We start from the raw sequence: 23981 nt of genomic DNA on the forward strand, positions 1-23981 counted from the left end.
TGAAGTTACTCCTCTACTTTTATGATTACTAAGATAACAAAACAGGGAGCACTTTGCAATTAATTTCCACTACGGGCAAGACCACAGCAAATATTCTCCATTCCACACGAAGACTGAACACACAGACCCTGAGCAGTTTATTGCAAAGTGGACATCAGCACCTGACAAAACCACGGGGATCTGCAGAGCTGAGAAATGCAGATTCACCCCACCCAAAAATCACAATCTGACCACTGGATGTCCTGAGCTGGAAAGACCCACAGGATCAGAGTCCAACCCCTGTCCCTGCACAGGACACCCCACAGGTCACCCCGTGTGTCTGAGGACGTTGTCCAGTCTCTTCTTGGACACTGTCAGGTTGGGGCCGGGACACCTCCCTGGGGAGCCTGTTCCAGTGTCCAGCACCTCTGGGTGAAGAACCTTTTCCCCATGTCCAACTGACCCTCCCCTGGCACATCTTCTGCCGTTCCCTGGGTTCTGTCACAAACCTTAAAAAAAGTTGGGGACTGTCAGGGCTTCCTCTCCGCCGCCTTCCTTCAGCGGTCACGTTTTCAGATGTCTTTTTGAAAAGGGAAGACAGGACAGTCTGGTTCTCAGGTGGCAGATTAGCCCAGCTCAGTAAAACCCACGGCAAGGGGCAGAAAGACAGAGGAGACACAGGAAAACAGAAGCAGCGATGCCGGAAGGTGGAGCGTCTGTGGCCAAAGACAATACAGCTATAAACAAGGGGCATCAGTCGTACCGAAGTGTGAGGGATCTAAAGGAGCATGGAACAAGAGGAGGTGCTGGTCTTGCTAGCAAAACAGAAGGTGCAAAACCAGAAAAACTGAAAAGTAGAAAAAAAGCGTGAACAGACACCATGGTTAGATGAGGTAAACTGCAGAAAGAGGAGGATGAGAAAAGCTGCAAGAAATAAGAACTCTAATGGGAAAGGAGGGCAGGGGAAAGAGGACGTAACTGTTCAAATCAGACTGCTGTGAGCAGCGAAAGGAAGGCTCTGGGCCTTGACGAGCAGCCAAACCAAAGTGATTTTCAGAAGCACAACAACGGCAGCTGCAACAGCATCTCGTCACCCTCGCAGAAATGAACCCAGCAGGGACACAGGGGGTCTGTCTGCACAGCGAGCAGACGCCAAGAGCTCAGGTCCTTCGGCTGACTTACTGTCTAAGCAGCTGTTTCTATATAAACCAATACAGATAATTCTTCTAGTTTTTAACTCATGAACATCTGATTCTGATGATTTAATTTGTTTAAAGTATTTAATAAAACACACTCGTAGTGGTAGCCTGGTGTAGCAGCCAAGGGACCACCAGGGAGAGCTGTGATTCGCTGTTACTGGTAGGGAAACAGTTGCACCAAATTCTCAGATAAGAATAGAATTGGTCCAAAAATATTATTCTTCACAACAAAACAATTAAAAAAAAAAGCTCTGAGAAATTCTACACTATTTGTAGCGACCAGATTCTAGAGGGCCTTGCGCAAGTACCAAATTGTAAATACATGTACAGGTAGGGGAAAAAAAAAAAAAAAAACCTAAAAACCCTCCAGCTATAGGCCTGACTTTCCAAAAAATATCTGCAGAGTCTAAGAAGTCCCTGACCTGCCTGGTCAAAGGTTGGGTGAGCTTTTGTAAGGCCATTCTACCAGCGGTATTATACAGAAATTCATGGCTGAGTCCTTCCAGCAGACGCCGGGACAGACTCTCAGTATCTTCACCCCGCAGAGTCCACACGAGCAGACCCGTGCTCCCGTCACTCCTCTTCTGACACCTCTGACTTCTCTTACATGCTGGTAGGTTGTTGTTGAGGGACCCCGGGTGTGGGCTGGCGAGGCAACGTGTACATGGCCCCGAGAAATTGGTCCGCGATGCGACCGGCTTCTCTCAGTCCGCTCAGCAAAGCGCCGTGAACGGTCGCGGGGTAGTTGCGAATCGTGTGTTCGCCTGCAAAAAACAGGCGAGGGATGGGCTGGGGGAACAGAGAAAGAACACGGTTAAGGCTTGTTCACGTTCTTCCAGATTCTGCAGCAACATTTGAATGTTTTATCTACAACTCTGCAGCCAAACTGATAATGTGTTTAAGAAGAATGATGGTTTCTGATCCTGGGACTCCGGCAATTCACTCAAATTAGCATCTTCTCTTTAAACTGAATCCTAAACCAGCTATTGACAGTGTCATAAAAAGTAGGACGAAAAGCAGACTTCTATACTCTGCATAGAATCATTTTGCCCATAGTTATGTTTATTGGCTTGTATCAGTTTTTCTAGCATACAAATGACACCAAAGACAGAATTCATGGATGGACTGAACTATTTTTCCAGGTTCTAATGATACACAACTTACCAAAACTTGTGATTAGATACACAGGCAGGTTACTTAGAAAAATCAGACGGTTTGAGGTTTTTCTAGAAAGAATCAGACATTTCTCACCTGAGGAGCACCTGGAATGGCTGGCCCTGGAGTAATGGGCTGGGCCATCAAATCGTAGTCATTTCCAGAAGATCCAGCTGCCACGTAGGAGTACGATCCCCGGGCCCACGGGTCCGCACGCCAGCGGGACACCACGGTCTCTTTGGGCTGAGACAAGACCGAAAATTCAGTTGTTGACACAGCGCGAGTTGTATGGTTCGGGCAAAATACAAAAAAATGCAAATTGCAAGAACAAGAGACACAAAATCCTGAAGGATGCGACAGTGAGAGCGTCACCGGGACTCAAACCACTCTCACTTCTAAGGCATACGAGAAAATGGGACAACTTTGTACCCACATGGACAAAACATTGAAAAGTGATGGGTGTGAACCTTAAAACAGCCCAGACTTCAAACGTGTAACCGAGTTTTAACTGGAATAATACCCTGTAAAAATACAAACATCGAGACAGGAACCTCATCTCCTCTCCTTGGGCGTGAAGACAGACACTCACTTGGAGATCTCATCACAACCAGAACTGCTTTCTCCTCTGAATGACTAACCAGATAGAGTCATTCGCTAACAGGATATTATCGGTTAACGCACTAAAATATTTTACAAGCTCAAATAAGTTCTGTAAATTTGATGTTTATCTACAGTAGAATCCACATTTCTTAAGAGTCTGCAATTCACTAGTGTGTGGGTTTTTTCACTTGAAAACCCTACTAGGGAAGAGCCGCAGTAACACACTTTCCTCCTGGTTCACTCCAGAGTGATTTTTACACCTTACATTAATCTACAGCACCTGCAGACAGAGAGAGATCTCATTGGGAAGTGAAATGTTCTTGTGAGTTCAGAGAAGGAGCTGTGGGGTTATCGGCCTGTGGTCTCCTTCTCTTGTGGTCTCTGAGATGGAAAAATCAACTGACTGTTTCTGAACTAGGTCGTCCGCTTGTTAATTAAAAATCTGCACGAACCTGCGGCACGGCGCTGCTGCCAAAGATGCCCTTGAGAATGGCGAGGCACCGGCCCACGATCACGTCGTCGCTGATGTTCTCCATGATCCCCGCTGCTTCTCCTGCGACCAACGCCAACAAAATTGGTGCTGGAAGGGGCAGGAAAGGAGACAGAGAGAAAACAACAATTGAATTATTGAAATGAAATTACCAAAATAAACCCAATGGCAAGAAACTCGCATTGACAAGAAGTGACTCAGGCCTGAGCACAGTTACTTAATGAAAACTCTTTCTCCTCCTGGAGAAGTTTATGAGCTCCTAAACTTAGCAAAGGAAAGTTTATTAGAGAAAAAAGATACTGGATTCTTCTCGTAGTTAAACTCCACTTTCTGAAAGATTGAGCCCAGTCTTTCAAACAATTGAAGGGAATTACAAAAACGTGGTTTCCTATCATCCATAGGCATTGGGAATATTTTTTGTCATTTCAGCAGCAAAGTTTTTCCCTCTTTTGCCATCCTTGACACAACAAGATCCTTGAACTTTCCAGCAATAATTCGGTCAATGTATTTTTTCTTGCTCAAACGAATGCATATTCAAAATGCAGCTCCCAATGAATTTTATTTCAATGTGCTAAAACTAAACTGGATGCCAGTCCCACTTGCATAAGAAGCTTCATGAAAGAGGGGAAGAGTTCAGACAGTGTTCCATGGAGCCAGAGAAACTCAGCTCCAAAGGGACTTACGAACTAAGAAATGGCTTTTCATTCCAAAATGCTGCAGAGACAAATCACCCTTTTCTTGGAGAACTCAATAAATCAGACATAGCCTGGAATTCAGAATTAGCAAACCCACACTCATCCATGTTCTGCCCTAATTTACGATAGAATTGTTTGCAAGTCAGTGGTGCTCCCTGCTGCCATTTGTCTTCCGACAAATATTATCTTCTTATTGTATCCACTAAAAGCATCCTAAAAAGTGCTCTTTTCTAGATCTGAAACTACACAAAGACTCTAGCAAAACCAGATGCAGGTACCTTTGTACAGGTTCCAAAATAGGAAGAGTTCTCCTCTGCTTGCAGTGGTGCTGCCAACGTGACCGAACAAATTGACGCTTGGATCCCAGAAGACGCGATCAAAACACAACACAACCTAGAAACGAAAAGAATCATGAGTTAGGGAGAGCGCACAGGAAAAATAAAAATAAAGACAATTACACTCATTGAGTAAAAACTCATTAAAAATTGTGTGGGAAATAGAGAAGAGGTCCTTAGAGTTCTTTGGGTAATTTTCAGCATCAAAATCTAGCGAAACAGCAGTGGAAAAAAAATACTTCCTCTCATCCGCTGTACATATTCCATACATATTTCAGATTCTACCTATTGCGACCCCGCAGTGACCGCGTCACCTTGTTGAGGTTTCCAAATCCCATCCGCTGCACTGCAGACGTTTTCCACTCTGGAAGAGGCGGCACAAACTGCACCGCTGGCGGCTGCTGCTTCAGAACGCCCAAGGGAAGGGTGCACAGCACAGCGTCACATTTGTAAATGAACGTCTGGCTGGTAGAGCGGGTATTGACAGCTATCACTTCACAGCCTGGACAGGGGAGAGAAAAATCGATCGTTTAATAGGCCAGGAGGCAAGCGCATTGGATTAAAATCTGAAGAAAGTACCATAAATCATATCCACATCAGAAAATATTTGGTTTATGGAGCAGCTTTACCTTAACAATTCCTTAAGTTGTAAGCAAGTTAATGTTAGTGGCCACATAGCTCAACTCCAGAAAGTGTAATCTGAAAATGGCCATACTGAGATAAGCCTAAAGGTTCATCTAGGCCAATAAATGATCCTTAAATTGGGGATCTGGCCTTGGCTGGATCGATGGGCTGAGCCCAGTTGTCTGAGGTTCACCAAGGGCAAGCGCCGGGTCCTGCACCTGGGTCACAACCACCCCATGAACGCTGCAGGCCGGGGAAGAGCGGCTGTAAAAGGAAAAGGAGCTGGGGGTGCTGGTGCCAGTGGCTGAACACGAGCCAGCGTGTGCCCAGGTGGCCAAACAGGATCCTGGCTGGTGTCAGGAACAGTGTGGCCAGCAGGCCCAGAGAAGTGATTGTGCCACCGTACTCGGTGCTGGTGAGGCCAAACCTTGAATCCTGTGCTCAGTTTTGGGCCCCTCATCATAAGAAGGACATTGAGGGGCTGGAGAGAGTGCAGAGGAGGCGACGGAGCTGGCGAGGGGCTGGAGCACAAGGGTGATGGGAGCGGCTGAGGGAGCTGGGGGTTCAGCTGGAGAACAGGAGCTGAGGGGAGACCTTCTGATCTCTGACCTGCCTGAAGGGAGCTTGGAGCCAGGGGGGGTCGGGCTCTGCTCCCCAGGAACAAGCGCCAGGACCAGAGGAAACGGCCTCAAGTTGCGCCAGGGGAGGTTGAGGTTGGATTTAGGAACAATTTCTTCCCCAAAGGGCTGTGGGGCATTGGAACAGGCTGCCCAGGGCAGTGCTGGAGTCACCATCCCTGGAGGGGTTGGACAGACGGACATGATTCTCAGGACATGGTTTAGAGGTGGACCTGGCAGTGTTGGGTTAACGGTTGGACTCAATGATCTTAAAGGTCTTTTCCAATTGACATATAATGGGAGGTTTTTTTACAAGACCAATCCTCACATTGGCTTCTGGAAGCACTGAAATCTAATTTCTATGATCAGCAGTTTTCCGGAGGAGCTCATTTCACTTACCTGATGCTGTATAGCGAACCTGTCGAACTGCTGTGTTTAATTTAATATCCAACCCTTCTGCCAAGGCCACGGGCACGCAGGAATATCCGTTCCTCACAGTTAAGTGACTGCCTGTGAATTCGAAGTCATCGTCCTAAAACGAAGACACATAAAAAGCATGAAATCATGGAATTCAAGAGAAATCTACACAATGGCAAAATTCGTTTCAAAGCTCTTTTCCAAAGAGTGAGTCGAATAAATTCAGAATCCTTTCTGTTTATTAGTCAAGAGAATGAAATAAACGAAGCTCAGGGTTTTAGTATATTGCTGAATGAATAAATTAATCAGCTACCTGGTCCCAGTGCTTCAGCGAAAGCGTAGACAGGGGTGTCGCATTAGCAAATTCCAGGTTTGCAAAATGCCAGTCGAGTATTTGCCTGTCTCTAGATGATAGATAAACATCACTAGGAAAAAAAAAACCCAAACATAATACATTTAGTTTGCATTGCTTTTGGAAATTTACTTACAATCCTTTTTGCTTGAGTCCCTCCTTGGTGGAGAAATTAAAAAAAAAAAAAAATGAAAAAGAACACAAGGATATTCTGTTTCAAATGTTCAGACCCCCCTCTTCATCAAAGTTGAAAAGTAGTAAGAAAACTGCTTTCCTGAGTATTTATTTTCATAGTTTGTATCTTTACCTTGGTGGATTGGCCTCAAGTTCTTGTAACTTCTCTTCTAGCTTTCCTTGTGTTTCTGCCAATTCATCGTACTCCTGATAAGATTAAAAGCCAACATTAAAATCCCTTTACATTTAAAAGGACTTAAAGACATCATGTAGCATCAGACTAGAGCTGATCTCAAGAGAAATCAGTGAAAGATTAATGGTTTTAGTGAAATCTAAATCAAGTTATTTTTGCAACATTTATTCCAGCACATTTTGCCTTTCTGCTGTTCGAAGTCTATTCTAATATTTCAAAATTTTACACATTCAGATTTGAAGAACATGAAGGTCCATTACAGTCCTGGTATTTTAAGGACTCAAGTCCTCAGAAACTACTGACTTTAGTGTTTAAATGTGTCACCCCTCACCTTGCAAAGCGCAGTCAGATCCCGGTGTTTGCTTTTCACGAGGAACTCGGCTGTGATATCCCGAGGTGGCTTCACTTCTGACGCTTCCTTATACTGTTGATGAAGCTCTTTAATCTTCTCTTTTAAATTCACCATCTTTTCCAGGCATGGTAGGAAAAGGGAGGAAGAAAGGGCAAAAATATATGTGAGGGAAGGTAGATTTCATGCAATTTGTGGTGTAAAATGGATATTCATCTCATACTATGCCATTATTGGCATATCCTCAAGGGTACACGTGGCTACGGTGGATCTTTCTGCACTGCTCATGGGAAACCCGCATGCTCGATTAGTTCTCTGAAGCGTCTGGACACCAACGCACGTAGCACAGGGAATAAACAACAAGAATTAGAGATCTACATGCGTTCACAGGGCCACGATCTCATTGCTATTACGGAGATGTGGTGGGACAGCTCACACGACTGGGACATTGTCATGGAAGGCTCTTTAGGAAACCCTCACAATCATGTGCCGTGGTTGTCATGGGAGATTTCAATCACCCTGACATTTGCTGGGTGGGCAACACAGTGAGCACGCACAGTCCAAGAGGTTCCTACAGATTGTCGGTGACAACTTCTTGAAACAAGCGGTGGAGGAGCCAACAAGAAGAGGTGTGCTGCTGGACCCTGTCCTAACAGACCAAGAGGAGCTGGTTGGAGATGTCATGGTTGGGGGCAGCCTCGGCTGCAGCGACCATGAGGTGGTGGAGTTCAGGATCCTGTGTGGAGGAAGTAGGACAATAAGTAGGACTAAAACCATGGACTTCAGCAGGACGAACTTTGGCCTCTTCAAGGTCCTGCTTGGAAGAATCTCATGGGTTAGAGCTCTAGAAGATAGGGGGGTCCAAGAGAGCTGGTTCATGTTCAAACATCACTTCCTCCAAGCTCAAGACCCTATGAGCAAGAAATCAAATGAAGGGAGTAAGAGTCCAGCATGGATGAGTAAGGAACTCCAGTCAAAACTGAGGTGGAAGGATGTTTATGTAGTGTAGAAAAAGAGACAGACGATCTGGGAGGAACACAGAGGCTGTTAGAGTGTGCAGGGGTGCGGTGAGGAAGGCCAAGCTCCACTTGGAATTACATCTGGCCAGGGGTGTCAAAGACAACAAGAAGGGCTTCTTCAAGTACATCAGCAGCAAAAGGAAGGTTAGGGAAAATGTAGGTCTGCTGCTAAATGGGGTGAGTGTCCTGGTGATGGATGATACAGAGAAGGCAGCGTTACTGAATGTCTTGCTAAGCCACTCTCCATCATCTTTGAAAGGCCGTGGAGAACAGGAGAGGTGCCCGAGGACTGGAGGAAGCCAATGTCACTCCAGTCTTCAAAAAGGGCAAGAAGGATGACCCAGGAAACTACAGGACAGTCAGCCTCACCTCCATCCCCGGAAAGGTGATGGAACAACTCCTTCTGGACATCATTTCCAAGGGCGTGGAAGAAAAGAAGGTTGTCAGGAGTCGTCAGCGTGGATTCACCAAAGGGAAATCATGCTTGACCAACCTGATAGCCTTCTATGATGGTAGGACTGGCTGGGTAGACAAGGGGAGAGCTGTGGACGTCGTCACCTTGACAAGGATTTTGACACCGTCTCTCACAACATCCTCACAGGCACCAGTACAGGTTGGGGTTGACCTGTGGGAAAGCAGCTCTGCAGAGAAGGACCTGGGAGTTCTGGGGACAACAGGGTGACCATGAGTCACCAATGTGCCCATGTGGCCAAGAGGCCAACGGTACCTGGGGTGTGTGAGGAAGAGTGTGAGCAGCAGGTCAGGGAGGTGAATCCTCCCCCTCTGCTCTGCCCTGGGGAGGCCACACTTGCAGTTGTGGGTCCAGTTCTGGGCTCCCCAGTTTAAGAAGGACAAGGAATGACTGGAGAGAGTCCAGGGAGGGACACAAAGATGCTGAGGGGTGTGGAGCATCTTTGTGATGAGGAGAGACTGAGAGAGCTGGGGCTGTTGAGCTGGAGAAGAGAAGCTGAGAGGGATCTGATCAATGGGATCAATATCTCAGAGTGGGTGTCAAGAGGACAGACCAGGCTATTTCTGACAAAATATGTTGCAAGTAACTTAGGATATGAAAGCTGTCCTCAGATATTTTTGAAAAACTTCCATGGAGAAGATGTCATTTACCACAACCACAAACATTCTAGGTAGGTCTAGAAACAAGAACATAAACATTTAAAAATAACCCCTCAAAACCTCAGTCATTATCAAGACCTCTAAAGAAACCTATGACACAGTTTATCATGTCTGTCTGTTCTGATAGTTTTCCACAGAAGTTTTTTTGTATATTTTGCTACTTTCTGAAGAACACTCTTGTGTCATCATCTGACCTTGTTAAGAAGATCTTTCAGTTCCTCCTGTGTTTTCACTATTTTTTTCCAATGTTCAATCTGTTCATCCTTCACATGCTTCTCCTGCAGCCTGGAAAAGGGGAGAAGTGAGAGTCAGTTCAGAATAAAATCCTTGTGTTATCGAGAATACTCATTCTCACAATCTAATCAGTGTAATGCAATGCAAGCACATGTCATAGGATATTTTGGTAATACAAGTTTCTGTAAATAAGGGATACCTGATTAGCTAAAACATAAATATGAAGTTACCTACTATTATTAAAAGGCATATTACAAACGCCATTAGCATGGGCTGTATGTACACCAAGTCAATTATCCACCACCAGTTACTGTAGCAGTGATTTTCAGAAAGCTTTTAAGAAAAGACATCGGCTTCTTTAACCATCTTCGGCATATTTTGCTTCAATAAACAAGAAACACATATGCAAACCAGAACTCAGCAGAGACCAAACACTCTATTAAGTGGGTGATGCTTACCCAAAATTGTTTCAGATATCTTTTGGAAAATCCTCCACAAAACAGGAAAGTTTACCACGAAGAGAGACATTACTTACTGTATGACAACCTCCAGAGCCTGCCCCAGGGAGACGGGCTTGTTATTGAGAACGTTAAAATCTAGCTGATGGCTGAGGTAGGAGGTGGCTTCCAGCAGACGGTTAAATTCTTGTTCCACCATTTCATCTTTCTCTTTTGGAACCTAGGAGTCAAAAGAACAAAGCTGCTTCTTAATAACCTATTCATAAATCAAAAAGAAGAAATATAACAGCATCACACCTGAGCAAGAAAATTCAAATTTGCTTTCTAGAGCTTCCATTTTCATTTACTTAATGTTTACCATATTATGTAACAACCTTTTAACAGTTCAGATGTTACAGGCAATGCAGAGATACATGATCAGATAGATGCACAGATACTAAATGTCACATAATGAAGATCATATTTGTGGCATCTGGATGGTGGAAGATTGAAATATTGGTCATCATTACTCATACCACAACTTCTCTTTCTAATTTCCTGTCCTAGTTCAAATATCTTCATATTAGATAGTTCAGTCAAATGTTCCAGAAGCTAAACATGACAGACATGCTAGGGAACAAGCAACTTTTGTTTATTTTTAAGCCAAGGAAAAGCACTCTGGTTCATTATGTAGACACCAAGACAACATTCCACACAAGGAAGTGATAAAATTCAGTCTGGAAAATAGATGCAGTCACACATACCCAGCTTTGTTTGCAACAAGCTGACAGATTTTGTGACATGCCTTTTTAAAATAGGTCCAGTGTTATAATACAGACTGCGGGATGAGATGCTGGAGAGCAGCTCTGCAGAGAGGGATCTGGGGGTTCTGCTCGATGGCAAGTTGAACATGAGCCACCAGTGTCCCTGGAGCCAAGAGGGACCCCTGTCCTGGGTGATCCAGCACAGCATCGCCAGCCGCACTCCATGATCCCTGTGGGTGCCTTCCAACTCAGGACATTCTATGATTGTAGGGCCAGTGTTGCGGAACAGCACAGACAGCAGGGTGGGTTTTCCCTGGAGCCTTGTGCACTCTTCCTTCAGAAGGGAGGGTGTTGTGTCATGTTCCTGCAGGATGTTCTCCACGCTCCAGCCACTGAACTCAGCTGTCTCTAGGGGTATAATGACCTGGCTTTTCCCCAGCCTGTTTCCTTTGGGTTGCCAAGGTTACACCAGGTCACCCACTGGATCTTTGGGACTCTTAAAAGACCTGATTAATTAACCTGATTAATGCCCATGCCCCGATACCAAGCCCAGAAGAGGCAGAATTCCAACTGTGCCTTCCCCGATGGTCCAGTTAACGCTATGTTGATGGATTTGGACCTGATGCAGGAGGGAGTAAGTTCTCTTGCCAGAGCTGTGAGAACGGGCTGCCCAGGGTCACAGAATTGTTTAGAGAGGCCTCTCGAGATCATCTCCTTGGCCCCAATCTGCCACTCGAGAAGGATCAGTGAGAGCAGGTTCCCCAGGAACGTGTCCAGATGGCTTTTGAAAGGTGGAATATATATCCACAAAGCCTGACAGTGTTCAAGAAGAGACTGGACAATATCCTCAGACACACGGTGTGAACTGTGGGGTTGTACTGTGCAGAGACAGGAGTTGGACTCGATGATCCGTGTGGGTCCCTTCCAACTCAGGGCGTTCTCTGATCCTATGGTGAGTGCCCTAGGGGCTGGTGAACAGAAAGGAGCGGGCAGCTGAACTCTGTGTGTCTTACTGGGTGGTGTTAACAGCGGGAGCCGCTTCAAATCGCACAGGGATGCATTTGACCCCAGCGAGATACTGAAGCACCACTTGGGCACATGCAGGTGCCAGGTCACAACAGGTTGGTGCCAAGGTTTGTTCTTTTAGGCCTCTAGCAAGAAGCTCAGTATCCTCACCCATTTTCTTGCAGAAGCTATTTATTTTTAAAAGGTTCACCAAAACAATACCAGACTTACAGCTTGTCCATTTGCTTCATACAGCGGGCATTTTTGTTTGATCTTGGCCAATTCCATATTCACTTGTTTGCTGACCACAGCCATGGGATTTCCTCCTGAAAAACATTAACAGAGCGCTCTTGCAAAGTTTGTCTGCAATTAAATAAACTCTGTGTTACCTCATTCAAGGCAAAGGCGAGATTCTTTTGGAAAGGAAACATTCGTGATAAAATAAATGTAAAAAAATATTACGGTCTTTCACTAGGAAACCAACTCACCAAGTCCTGTTACCACCATTGCTCCCAGATCAGCAACGTAGTTCCCTTTGCGAAAGGTGGCGACTCTTCCTCCCACTCGGTCCTTTGAAAAGCACAAGATATTAAGCGTCGGGTAACATTTGGCAATACATCTCAGTTATAAATCGCTGAAACTTGTACAGAATGTGGTATAAGCATCTTATCCAAAGGCTCAATAAATAGAATGTACGCTTTTCCAAGAACCTCTGCAAACGAACACTTAGATCTCAACTCATCTGCTTAAGTTAAGGAGAAGGGGAGAGGGAAAGGGAAGGGGGGAAAGGGCGGGAGGGGAACTAAACGGGGGGAGAAGAAGATGACGACATTTTCCTACCACTTTAAACTTAATAAGGCAAAAAAAAAAGCTGCCTTTCCCTGTTCTCAGCCCAGCCAGCAGGATGATAACAGAAAGAAATAAAGTACAACTGGGCAAAGATCCCCCAAAACTACCATTAATATAAAAATGTAAAGTTTTATTTTTAGTAATTAAATCAGAAGCACATAGACTAATATGGAAATAAAACAGCACAGAAATTCATACCCTGGCTTCCAGAACTGTGACGTCCATCCCAAAACTCTGCAGCTGGCGAGCGGCTGCCAACCCCGAGACTCCAGACCCAATGATGATCACCTTGCCTGTCTTCTTGGCTGAGGAAAGAGAAAAATCACAAAAAGGAAATTCAAGTAATTACGTACATAACATGGTACATAACATGTACATAACACAGAAAGGACAGACAAGTTCAACACTTGTAAAATTCAAGCATCATATAAGCACATAACAGATGTCAGGACAGCGTTGTTTGTCTTATGTTATTCAAACGAGGAACAAGGACAAATCTTTAGTGACAGTCACCAAATTATCTACAGATTTGCAAACATTTTCCCTCTCATAGTGATTTACTTAAATAATGGCCAAAAGAAAAAACATGATGATCTATAGCCAGAGAGCTTTCGAGCCCTTTGTTCTCAGCACAACAAACCTTAAAAAAAAATTTCACTTAAAAATTTGTCCTGACAAATCACAGAAGAATAAAACTTCAAGCTTCTTACTTGGCAGGGGCTTCACTCTTTTATAGATCCCGAAGTTGATGAGGCCGTGCCGCTCCAGATAGCTGTGCACTCTGTGAACGAGCACCGTGTCACCTAAAAAAGCAACACTTAAAGATTATTGCATACTGCAATATCCCATTCCGTACATGAACACACCAACAAAAGGATCCATTTGATATCCTCTCTTGATTCTGAGCAGCTTTTCCCCAACCAAAACTGAAAAAGAACAGCAATGACATGTACAGTATTGTTTTTTCCAGTAAAAGACTTGACTTACTGTTATAAGGTGCTTCCAACTGTTGGATAGTTGCCTCAAACGTCAACTGAATCTTCGGGTTATCCAACCAGAGCTGCAGCTGGATTTAAACAAACAATAAGATATGTTATATTAAGCAGATACCAAATTAAAGTGGAAATCATGCGAGTATAATACATAGGAAAGATTAAGAAAGGATTTGCATATAATTCGGGAGGCCATTTGAGGCAAATTTACTCACAAGTCTTCATCTTCTGTAGTTTTTGTAGTCTTCATTTTACTACCTCAAATAACTTAGTATGTGCAGCAAATTACCATTTCTTAAAATTCTGATTTTTAGACCCTCTACGAATACACAGAACAGTGCAAGACTTAAAAGATTTCAAGGCTTCCAAGCCCTGAATCCTGGGTGCGTGCTGAGGAACTAAAAGTGTTGTCACAATTTAAAACCATCATCTGCAAAACACAATACTGGTGTTTTACTAAAGTTTAAATTTCAGGCATGAAGTAAATGAACTTCCCAATTAATTATTTGAATGTTGCTTCTTCGTTCGATATTTGAAGTGGGGCAGAAATACTATAAATGTTCAGAAGCAGAATTTCATTTCTTCAATGGTACAATTTCTTTTATGAAATCCAAGCTGGCAAAATAACAATTGCGTTTGGAGAATGAGCCACACGACCAGCTCGATGTCTCAGTATTACAGCAACTGAATGCAAAGCAAAATTAAAAAATAATAGCGGAGAGGTTTGCTTTGTTCTAAGCAATGTCCTTGATTGCATATATTGTAAGTATTCTACAGAGACTTCCTTAAACTGAGATCAAATAATAGAATGTTTGCATCAGCTTTCGGTTTGTTTAAAAGCTGTATTAGCCGAATGATGTAGTTTTGATGGTTGTTATGGATATTGTAAATATACTACAGATTCTTTATGCTGCCTCACACCTTCCTTGGCAACTTCAAGCACAACACGATGCCAGAAATAAAACGCCCAGCATCTCAAAAACTAAAAAAAGTATCAACTGTTAGACACGGGAACTCGCAAAAAGCCTTTGCAAGGTACCCAAAGTCCTCCCTTTTTTTTACCGATACATCTATAAGAAACTTACGGTGCGGTTCCTGATGTACAGAAACACCTTCTGCGTCTGCTGCGGCCCGCTGATGATGTCGGGGAAGCAGGCGGCTTCTTGAGACGTCATGCGGTCGTGCGGGAGTCTGCTCTGGAAAGCTGCGCCCTCCACACCTGCAATAAAAGGACAAGTTGCCTCCAGGAACCGCTAAAATAAAGCCAAAATATCTATTAAGGTCCAAGCACAACAGACCCTTCTCACCTGGTTTTCAATAATTTATTTGCACTGAGCTCCTCCAGCTGGAGGAACCCACCTTAACCTCTCCTTTTGTATATTTTATATATATGTTCATATTAAACACAATCCTACTTATGCTTTTCTGTGTCCCCTCCCCAGGTGCTGCCTACGAACGACTCCACATTTCAGACTTTTAAGCGCTCCACGTGTAAAAGATTCATGTTGAACATACACAGGAGACATTTTCTCTATGGAAAGATTTCATTCGTAAAGGCACCTCTATCAAGGCAAACACTGGCAATGAAGCAATAATACGGGTGCAGAAAGTGGATCTTCAGCAAAATGAAATGCTGAGACGTGAAATACAGCAAGAACAATATAAACCTTGTATGTCCTAAGAAGTGACTTAAGATCAGGACAGAGTAGGGGACATTCAATCTGGAAAGACAGAAGCCAAGGGGAAAAAAAACTACAAGTAATGCAGTAAGATTAAGATCGTCTGCTGACAGTGGAATAGCTAAAAATACTATAATAAATACTAAAGAAAACATAAGCTCGTGGTGTGTTACACGAACCAAGCCAACTGTTGGGAAGTTTATGTCACTGTATTGGGTAGAGAAATTATCCTCTTTTCATACACACCTTGAACTTCCAAGTGTTTACACCTCAAAGGTGAAGATAAAACTTTAAGCAAGGAAACAGTTGCGAAGCTCACAAAATTAATTCACAAGCAAAGATGGGAAGATCTACATCTCTGATGACTCCAGGTAAAGAAAACTGATTATGATCATTTACAGGAATTTTACGACAAGGAGGAATTGGGGAGAGAGGCTACGTAGCACTGCAATAAAGGAAAATTGAATTAGCCACAGGAAAAGCTGACACATTCGCGAGGCTTCTTGGCACTAATATTCAGCTATGGAATAGAAACCTGGAGCTTTAGAACTTCAGCTTCTCCAGTAACCAATATCCCTTCTGTTGCCCTTCACCGAGCCACTGGGTTCATATGCATCCACATGATAAACTGGGAACTCCATAAAACCGTGTGGGTAAATCAAAGTTATCAATTCTCTGATACTATATTAACATTAACAAATCTTAATCAAGGCTGTAGACCGTCAGTAAAAAAGCTCAGCAGCGCAATTTTCAGAGTTAAAGATTCGAAATGCTGAACCTGACGCCCTCTCACAGGCTCATGCTAAAATAAACGTGCCTTCACCAGATACTTGCTAAGAAGTGTTAATTGTCACACGGCGATCGACTACCAGGAAATTCTCAGATGGGGATTTAAAGCGACTCACCAGTTCCTTGAAAAGCTTTGCGATTTATTTCCTTAAAGTGAGAAACCAGAAAAACTGGTGCTCCCGACAACTCCAAGGTGGGTTTTTTGTTGTTTTTTTTTTTTAAGGCCACATGTTGTTTGTGGCAACACCCAAACTTTAAAATGTCAGAATAGCTCCAGATGAGCACTGGGATTTAAAAAACAAACCGAAACCACCACACAACAACCAACCAACAAGGTTTGACACCAGAATTTAGGAAAAGCCTTGCTATTATTAGCAAAGATATCGATGTCTCTGAGTTTACTTTTGCAACTACACAGCTCAAAGGTGAAGAAATCCCCTCCCTACCCCACGCCTTTCCTGCATACATAGAAAATGCAAAATATACAGGATTTCCAAACAGCCAATGCCTGCCTAAAAATGAAATAGGCAACGCATCCTTAATCTGTAATACACCAAAAATTCTGTGCAACATTAAGATCCCAAGCACAACCAGGATCCTCTCCTTACAACAACAAGGATACTCAGATGAGTATCTTGATATTTGCTTCAATAAGGGCAACATGGAGGGACAGAAGAGGTTCTGGAGCCTTCGAGTCCTTTGCTTAAAACCCTCATCCTTAATCCCCGAGCGAGACTGAAAGTGGTAGAGTTGAAGAAGATTTTCAGTAGCATTTTTAGTACTAAAGACACCGATTCTGTGGGTTCAGCGATACTTCTAGCATCAGTACTTAGGACAGATGGCAAATCCAATTCACAATCCAGTCTGCCGAGAAGCAGACTATGAACCTCCTCAACTGACAAACCTCCTGGCACACAGCACAAACCCTTTCCGAAGAGAAAAAAAAAAACAAGGAGCAAAGAGGCTTTTCTGCAGCAAATTAGAAAAAGGTTCAACTGTGCTGAAGCCCAGGGGTTTTTTGTGTCATTCTAGGTGGTGGAAACTGGCTAAATAATAAGCATTTTTTTGCACATTTGGACTCCTCTAAACATGGAGAGGAGCGGAGGGATGAGAGATCGGCCTGAGGCGTTTCAACAAAGGCTCGCGGCCTTTTCCACAGACTGAAATTCATTTAACAGGTGGGTAAACTCCTCTACCTCTGGCTAAAAACTCCGGCCAACCGCACCCGTGCGCACTGCAAGCATCGACCCCTGGCTTGGCGGCTCTTGCTAAAGTTGCAAGCATCAAACGCCACCCTCACCTGATGCTTGGCCGTCTCCATACCCTCCAGAACTGTCGTCTTGAAGTCCTCCTGCTTGCCCTGTGGAAGGAAAGAGGAGAACTCAGGGACCTTACTCCAGAAGTTAAACCGTACTGGACATTAAGGCCTGGCAGTTGGCTTTGTAGGGGTTAAATTTCACCAACTAACTAAACGCATTTTGCTGAGAATCCCATTTTCTGGAACCTACGGCACCAAACTAAAGTGTTACCTGTGTTACTGGAATGGGAAATAAAGAAGTAAACAATATGTAGCATTTCTGGCGGCTTAATACTTATGATCGACTTCATTAATAGCTGGGATTTGAATAATAAGATCACATTTCTCACTGCCAAGATCTGGGGATGCAAACCATCAGATTCGACGGATCTCAAACCATAAGGATTTTATAATCTCACCCTTGCCACTCCTGAGTCTCCCCATACACAAAGGGATAGTTTGACCCATTCTCTTACTTTCAAGAGAACCTATTCTCTCTTTTTTTCCCCCCCAGAAGTCCTTCCTTGAAGCTTGATTTTTTTTTTTTCAGCTCAGGCCACCTAATTTTGGCTCCAGCGACCTCGATCCACCGACAAGTTCCAATACACTAAAACCACCTCTGAAGCCAAAGACACATCAATACCTTAATGTGATCAATACCCAGCACTGAAACACATCAGCCTTTCAACGTATCCAGGGCTGGAAACGCGGGGAAAGGCAAAGAACCCACCTAAGAGATCTGGAGAAGTCTCAAAATTACTTTATCCTGCACGTAAATCCTAAGTAGCAGCCTTGACAGCACTAAAACACAACCAGGAATAGAGTGTTTCTACAACAGAGAGATGTCTGTAGGAACACAGACACACTAACAAAAGAATTTCCTCTGAACTACAAATTTAACCCCTAAAGCAAGACACAGAAAGTCAACCAAACATTTTCACCCTTTGATAACATGAAATAACATCCGGAATGCTGGAACATTACAGATCTATAGATAAAGTAAAATAGGAACTGACACAAGAAATACATTTTCACTCGGTACTTTGACACCATCTGTCTACCAGCAGGCCTCACAAGTCCCGAAGTTGGGATTCTATGAGATCATGTACCTGCGATAGCAAGAGAAAATCCCTCACTTGACCTACACTGCAAGTATTTTATTTTGCTGGGAATATTATACGAGCTGCTTCCATTCTGGGAGAGACCAGAACGACTCAAACATTTATATTTACACTCTAGCACAGGACATTAATTTACAGGAAAAGTAAAGTAAGTTAAGAAATTGGAAAAATGCTGCCATCAGCCTGTGTCATTCATTATTCCCAAATTAGCAGATAATGAGTACAGGTCTACAAAGGAGCCCGCTTCATACAACCATCCACCGGCTTAAGGAACAGTGGCACAAATTACCACCAAATACTGAATTTATTTAGGAAAACAGACAGATGACAGACAAGACTAAGTTTGATTATTCACTTGACATTAATCTGGATCATACGCGTCTCTGACTTCCTTGGCAAACAGCAGCTAGAAACACAAGATCACCACAAAGTGAGAACATCGACCAAACTAAAGAGGGCTGGGAAAATAAATCTGCACAGCGTTATATAGAAATGAAAATCCGATATGGTGAGGGCAAACTAAAAAAGATGATGAGAGGAGAAAAACCGAAAGAAGTGAGCTCCCTAATTTCAAACAAAACCACAAGTGTCGTTCAGCACAAAGTGGGTTTAGAAGCTTTTTGCTATTTCTCAAGTAAAAGGAGAGATACTTGAAAGAAATAATCATGAAATGCTCTTATGCCTTTTAAAACTGCTCTGCAGTAACACGCGGTAATCTTGAAAATCCAGATTATAACAATCTGCACAGCCCAAACTGCTGGAATTCCCCACATTGATGGAACCCACCCCAAATAAACCCACCGTTTTTCTATCACCTACTTAATAACCCCGCTCTACTGTACACTGTGAGAACAGGCTCACGAAATACCAGCTACTGTCATTGTTGCTTTTTTAAGTTTGCACAATTGGGCTTTTCAACACAAAAGGTCATCACCTATAACATGACAGCTTTACATCTGCACTGAATTACTTATGTTTTTGCAGGCTTTAAACATACGAAGGAAATTATTAAGGTCTGCAATGAGAATAAATTAACAGCAACACACAAGCGAACTTTTTGTATTTTGTTAATTTGCAATATGCAATCCTGCTCTAGGATTACTGCCCTATTTAATATTTCTTATTGAATGCTTATATGTTGCTCCAAAGACAGGAAAGAGAGAGAAAATCTCAATTATAATCATTGGTCCTATACACAGCACTCCACGCCTCTTCCTGCTAACAATTATTTAAATTAGAAGTTTCAATACACTTGACAACATGATGCTCTTGACATTAATGAAGATAAAGATGGAGAAATCCACCAATGAATATATTTTCAGAAGCCTTTAAAAATACAGCAAGACTAACGATGAAATAACTGAAAATTTGGCATCTTCCTACATCATTGTTTCATTTCTAGGAATGGAGAAAGGATGTGATAACCTGAAATCTACTTATTTCTAAGCAGCTCGATATAGCCTGGTTAAAAATTGGGTGTATTTAGATGAAGATTTTTATCATTGCAAATATTTTAGTCATTCCTGTATCAAGCCAGGAGCCAAAAGCTGCAACTGAGGAGAGATTACAGGGGCAAAGCCGAAGAGTTGTGGCTTTTAATATATTTAATGAAAACGAAGGCGAGTGTCCGTAGACTGACCGAGTCTTGTTGTCTACGTTCGCAAACCTGCCAGCCAAAAAAGAGCTGACTAAGAGCAGCAGAACTAATAGTTATTCACACCAGCGATGAAACAGTGGAAGTTTCAGTAAACAGTATCCAACCAGAACTTAAGATCAGAATCATAGTTTAAAGCCACAGGAGCCACTGTAGATTAAATCTGTTCTCCTCCATAGCAGTAAATCCAACCCCTTTTCTCTCAGAGGAATAAGTGAATGTTGGTACATGAGCAGCAAACACCAAAGAGGCTGTTCTGGTCAATAAGCTTCCAAAGATGAGGCAAAGAATCTAGTAGGAGAGGTTTGGCTTTATTTGCAATTAGGTCTGTTCTTCTACGTTTTTCCCCTCCTTGTTCAGCAAAGAACACACTGCAGAACGATCACTCGAAACCAGCTCAAAACCAGGGACACGATTCACGATGCTGCACCCAAGCCCACTTAATTTAACAATAAACCAGGAAAGTGGTGTCAGAGGAGGTTTCTTTACTCACCAGACGGTTCCTCCGGCTCGCTCTCATTCTCTTCTTCTGCAGGGGCTGGTGGAGGTGGCGGCGGCAGCTTTTTCTCCTTCTCGGCTTTAGCGTTTCTCTCTTCTTCAGAGTAATACTCATCTTCAGAGAGGTTGGCAAGACTTTCATCCATCTCTCTGTACTCCACCTGGGAAAAGCAGAACGGAGGATAAACTCACTGAAGGTGTCTTGAAGTCTCACCACTAATATGAACATTGCAAGCAACAAAATTGCTCACAGCTCAAAGAAAAGGCCTGAGTTACCTTGTCCTGAGTGTTATTATGGCTACTGTGTTACAAAATATTCAACAGCTTAACAAGTTCCACATGTTTTTATTTCCTCTAAAAAAACATCCAATAGTAGGAACTTCCTACTCAACGTGAGCCCAGTTTCTGTGTATTTGTTACATCATCATTTAACTTTTCTCCTGTTCCATCACCTCCTTGTCAAACTCGGGGACAACAAATCGCCTCTGTGTCTAATCCATATGTTCCACCTTGAATTTATCTGTCAGAGGTGACCAAAACCATACACAGGATTTCGTCTTGCCCTGGTACAGGATCACATTTGACTCTGATGGTCACACTAGTGGCTCAACACAAGAAAAAAAAATCCTTTATTGCTATAGATGTTTTGTTCTGTTCTTCAGTGAAAATAAATCACATTAGTAGCTCAAAGCTAACGGAACATGGAAAGCCCAAGACATAACCTAAAAGGGACGCAGCTCATATTGTTTAACAATCCAAAGCTTTTTTCCAAAGTAATTCCATCCCTGGAGGGCTTTAAAAGGCGTTTAGACACGGTTCTCAGGGACATGGGTCAGTGCCAGAGTCAGGTTATGGTTGGACTCGATGATCCTGAGGGTGTCTTCCACCCAAAATGATTCTGTGATTCTAAGAAAGCTTTGTATACGGCTATTGAATTTCTCTACCTATTGGAAAGGGGAAAAAAGCACTTCTGACAATATGCAGCCAAGGGAAAAATAAGAAACCGGCTAGTTTACCTCCAACATCCTACAGGCCAGGTTGTACTGTGAGATGACGAAAGCAGCTCCGCATTTCTCACCAAAAGAATGACAAATCTTTCACAGTTGATGTTTGGCCACTAAGAAAAGGTATTAACGGGCACAATTCAAAGCAGCATTGGGAAGCCTAAATTCAGTAAAACACCTGGCCTTGAACACTTACAACAACAGGGCATCCACAGCTTCTCCGGGCAGCTGGTTCCAGCGTCTCACCACCCTCAGCATAACAAAATCCTTCCTTATGTACAACCCACATCTCCCCTCTTTCAGTTCAAAAAAATGTAACAGCCTGACCTACCCAACAGTTTCGATATGCAAAGGACCAGTCCAGCTATCACATCACGTAAAAGCTCTGAAGAGCAAGATATTCGATGCCACAGTTCCTAGAAGTAATTTCAACTTCCATATCAAACACACCCAGCTTTGTTTACAGCCCGGATCTCCAAGCTCCTCTGCAACAAGGTTTCCAAGAAAAAGTGTCACAAAACTAAAGGTACTGCTCTCAGACGTTCAGAATAACACTTGAGAATTATATACTACTGGAAGCTGTTGGTGGCCTTTAGATTTCTTTGCTAAATCTCACACTTCACACAGCATCAGCTCAACTCTCTGGCGGGGGGAAGCTGAGGAGCTGAGCGTGACAACCACCTTTATAACCCTGCAACACCAGCATCATTTCACACACAGAAGCCTCATCCACACATGCCCAGTAACAACACGAATGTGCTCTTAAAAATGTAAAATCGTTAAGAACTCAGACGCAATGGGAGAGTGTCTGTATGTTGTTTACCTCACCAGGCAGCCCCAGAAAGCTCCGGGGACCCAAGTTACGAGGGGGAGCTCTGACAACTCACATTGACTCCCTGCGCGTTTCATCTTTATCGCAGAATCCCAGAATGTCAGGGGTTGGAAGGGACCTCGAAAGCTCATCCAGTCCAATCCCCCCGCCGGAGCAGGAACACCCAGATGAGGTTACACAGAAGGTGTCCAGGCAGGTTGGAATGTCTGCAGAGAAGGAGACTCCACAACCTCCCTGGGCAGCCTGGGCCAGGCTCTGCCACCCTCACCGGGAACAAGTTTCTTCTCCTCTTTAAGTGGAACCTCCCGTGTTCCAGTTTGCACCCATTGCCCCTTGTCCTATCGCTGGTTGTCACCCAGAAGAGCCTGGCTGCATCCTCCTGACACCCTATTAATGTGCTCTTAAAAATGAGTAAGAACTCAGATTCAACGGGAGGCGGTTTTGTGTTGTTTATCTGACCAGGCAGCCCGATAGAGCTCCCGGGACCCGAGTTATAAGGGTGATGAGCCCTGACAACCCCCGCTGACTCCCCGTACACCTCATCCTCAGCCCGGACACCCGCCCGCCGCGCAGCACAGCCCGGGGAACACCCCCCCGCCCCGCGACGGAGCCGCCCCGCGGGAGCCCCGCACACCCACCTTGGCCCTCTTGCGGCGGCTGGTCCTGCGGCCCTCGGGGGTCTCGGCGATGCCGGTGGTTTCGGCGCCGGGCGCGGGGGCGGCGCCGGCGGCCGGCGGGTCGCTGAGGCCGCCCGGGGGGGAGGCCCGAGGCGGCTCCTTCTTGCGGGGAGTGCGCTCCGCGGCCCCGCCGCCCTCGGCGGAAGAGCCCAGGGCCCCCCCCGCGGCGGGCAGGGGCAGCGGCGCCTCCGGGCCGCCCTCCCCGCCACCCCCCACCGCCTCCGCCGCCTTCTTGCCCCCAGACAGCATCGCTGCGGCCGCACAAAGGAGGCCGCGACCGCGCCCCGCCGCAACGTCACTTCCTTCTGGACGTCACATCCGGCGCGCGGAGGACTGCGCCCAGCCAAGCCGAAGCGGCGCGGCGGCTGTGAGACCTCCGGGCCGCGCGGGGGCGCTGCCGCCTGGCGCCCCCCCGACTCCCCGGTCCTACCGCCATAAAGTCGCCCTGAGTCCCCAAGTTGTTTTTATCATTTTCCCCAAGTTACTCCGCTGGCCCTGCAGAGCTCAGCGCCAGCTCTGCATCCCTCGAGCGCACCCATCCCTTCAGGCAGCGCAAGCGGCGCCCGGCCGGCCGCTCGGCGCCACCACGCACACGAACCAACGCGTTTCTTCCACAGTTCCCTCGCCTAAAAAGCCTAAAAAGCATCAGGAGCTGTTGGCGACGAGGAAAGCGGGCGGCCCTGTGGCCACAGCGGCTCTGCGGATCCACAGGACGAGTCACAGCGTGCCCTGGAAAGCGCCAAGGCGGCCGAAGCGGAGACGCTTGTGCCCGTTCCCGTAAAACGTTCCGATTTTCAGCCGTCCCGGCTCCTTCCCAGGG

The 23981-nt window shown here is 44.8% G+C and overlaps 1 protein-coding gene across 1 annotated transcript; it reads right to left on the minus strand.

The window, feature by feature from the left end:
• KDM1A (lysine demethylase 1A) lies at positions 1–23410 on the minus strand. The gene is made up of 20 exons (XM_065650349.1): positions 23123–23410; positions 20644–20809; positions 17379–17438; positions 14696–14829; positions 13606–13684; positions 13329–13421; positions 12817–12923; positions 12258–12339; positions 12001–12095; positions 10099–10241; positions 9524–9614; positions 7162–7296; positions 6771–6844; positions 6425–6536; positions 6094–6226; positions 4768–4955; positions 4397–4511; positions 3386–3513; positions 2430–2576; positions 1–1967 (listed from the first exon to the last, which is right to left on the minus strand). The coding sequence occupies exons 1-20, from the start codon at positions 23408–23410 to the stop codon at positions 1782–1784; spliced, it is 2556 nt and encodes an 851-aa protein (XP_065506421.1). The 3' UTR covers positions 1–1781.
• Positions 23411–23981: the final 571 nt, after the last annotated feature.

The sequence above is a fragment of the Caloenas nicobarica genome, chromosome 23 (genome assembly GCF_036013445.1).
Source record: "Caloenas nicobarica isolate bCalNic1 chromosome 23, bCalNic1.hap1, whole genome shotgun sequence".
NCBI lineage: Eukaryota > Metazoa > Chordata > Aves > Columbiformes > Columbidae > Caloenas > Caloenas nicobarica.

What these genes read in the sequence shown, in the direction of transcription:
- KDM1A (XM_065650349.1), bottom strand. Translation starts at nt 23,410, where the DNA reads ATGCTGTCTGGGGGCAAGAAGGCGGCGGAGGCGGTGGGGGGTGGCGGG. An exon ending in ATGAAGCAAATGGACAAGCT is followed by an intron (nt 10,242 to 12,000) that starts GTAAGTCTGGTA and finishes TTTGACTCCTAG; the next exon opens with GTTCCAAAAGAGAAAGATGA. An exon ending in GCAGCAGCGCCGTGCCGCAG is followed by an intron (nt 2,577 to 3,385) that starts GTTCGTGCAGAT and finishes GTCTTGTCTCAG; the next exon opens with CCCAAAGAGACCGTGGTGTC.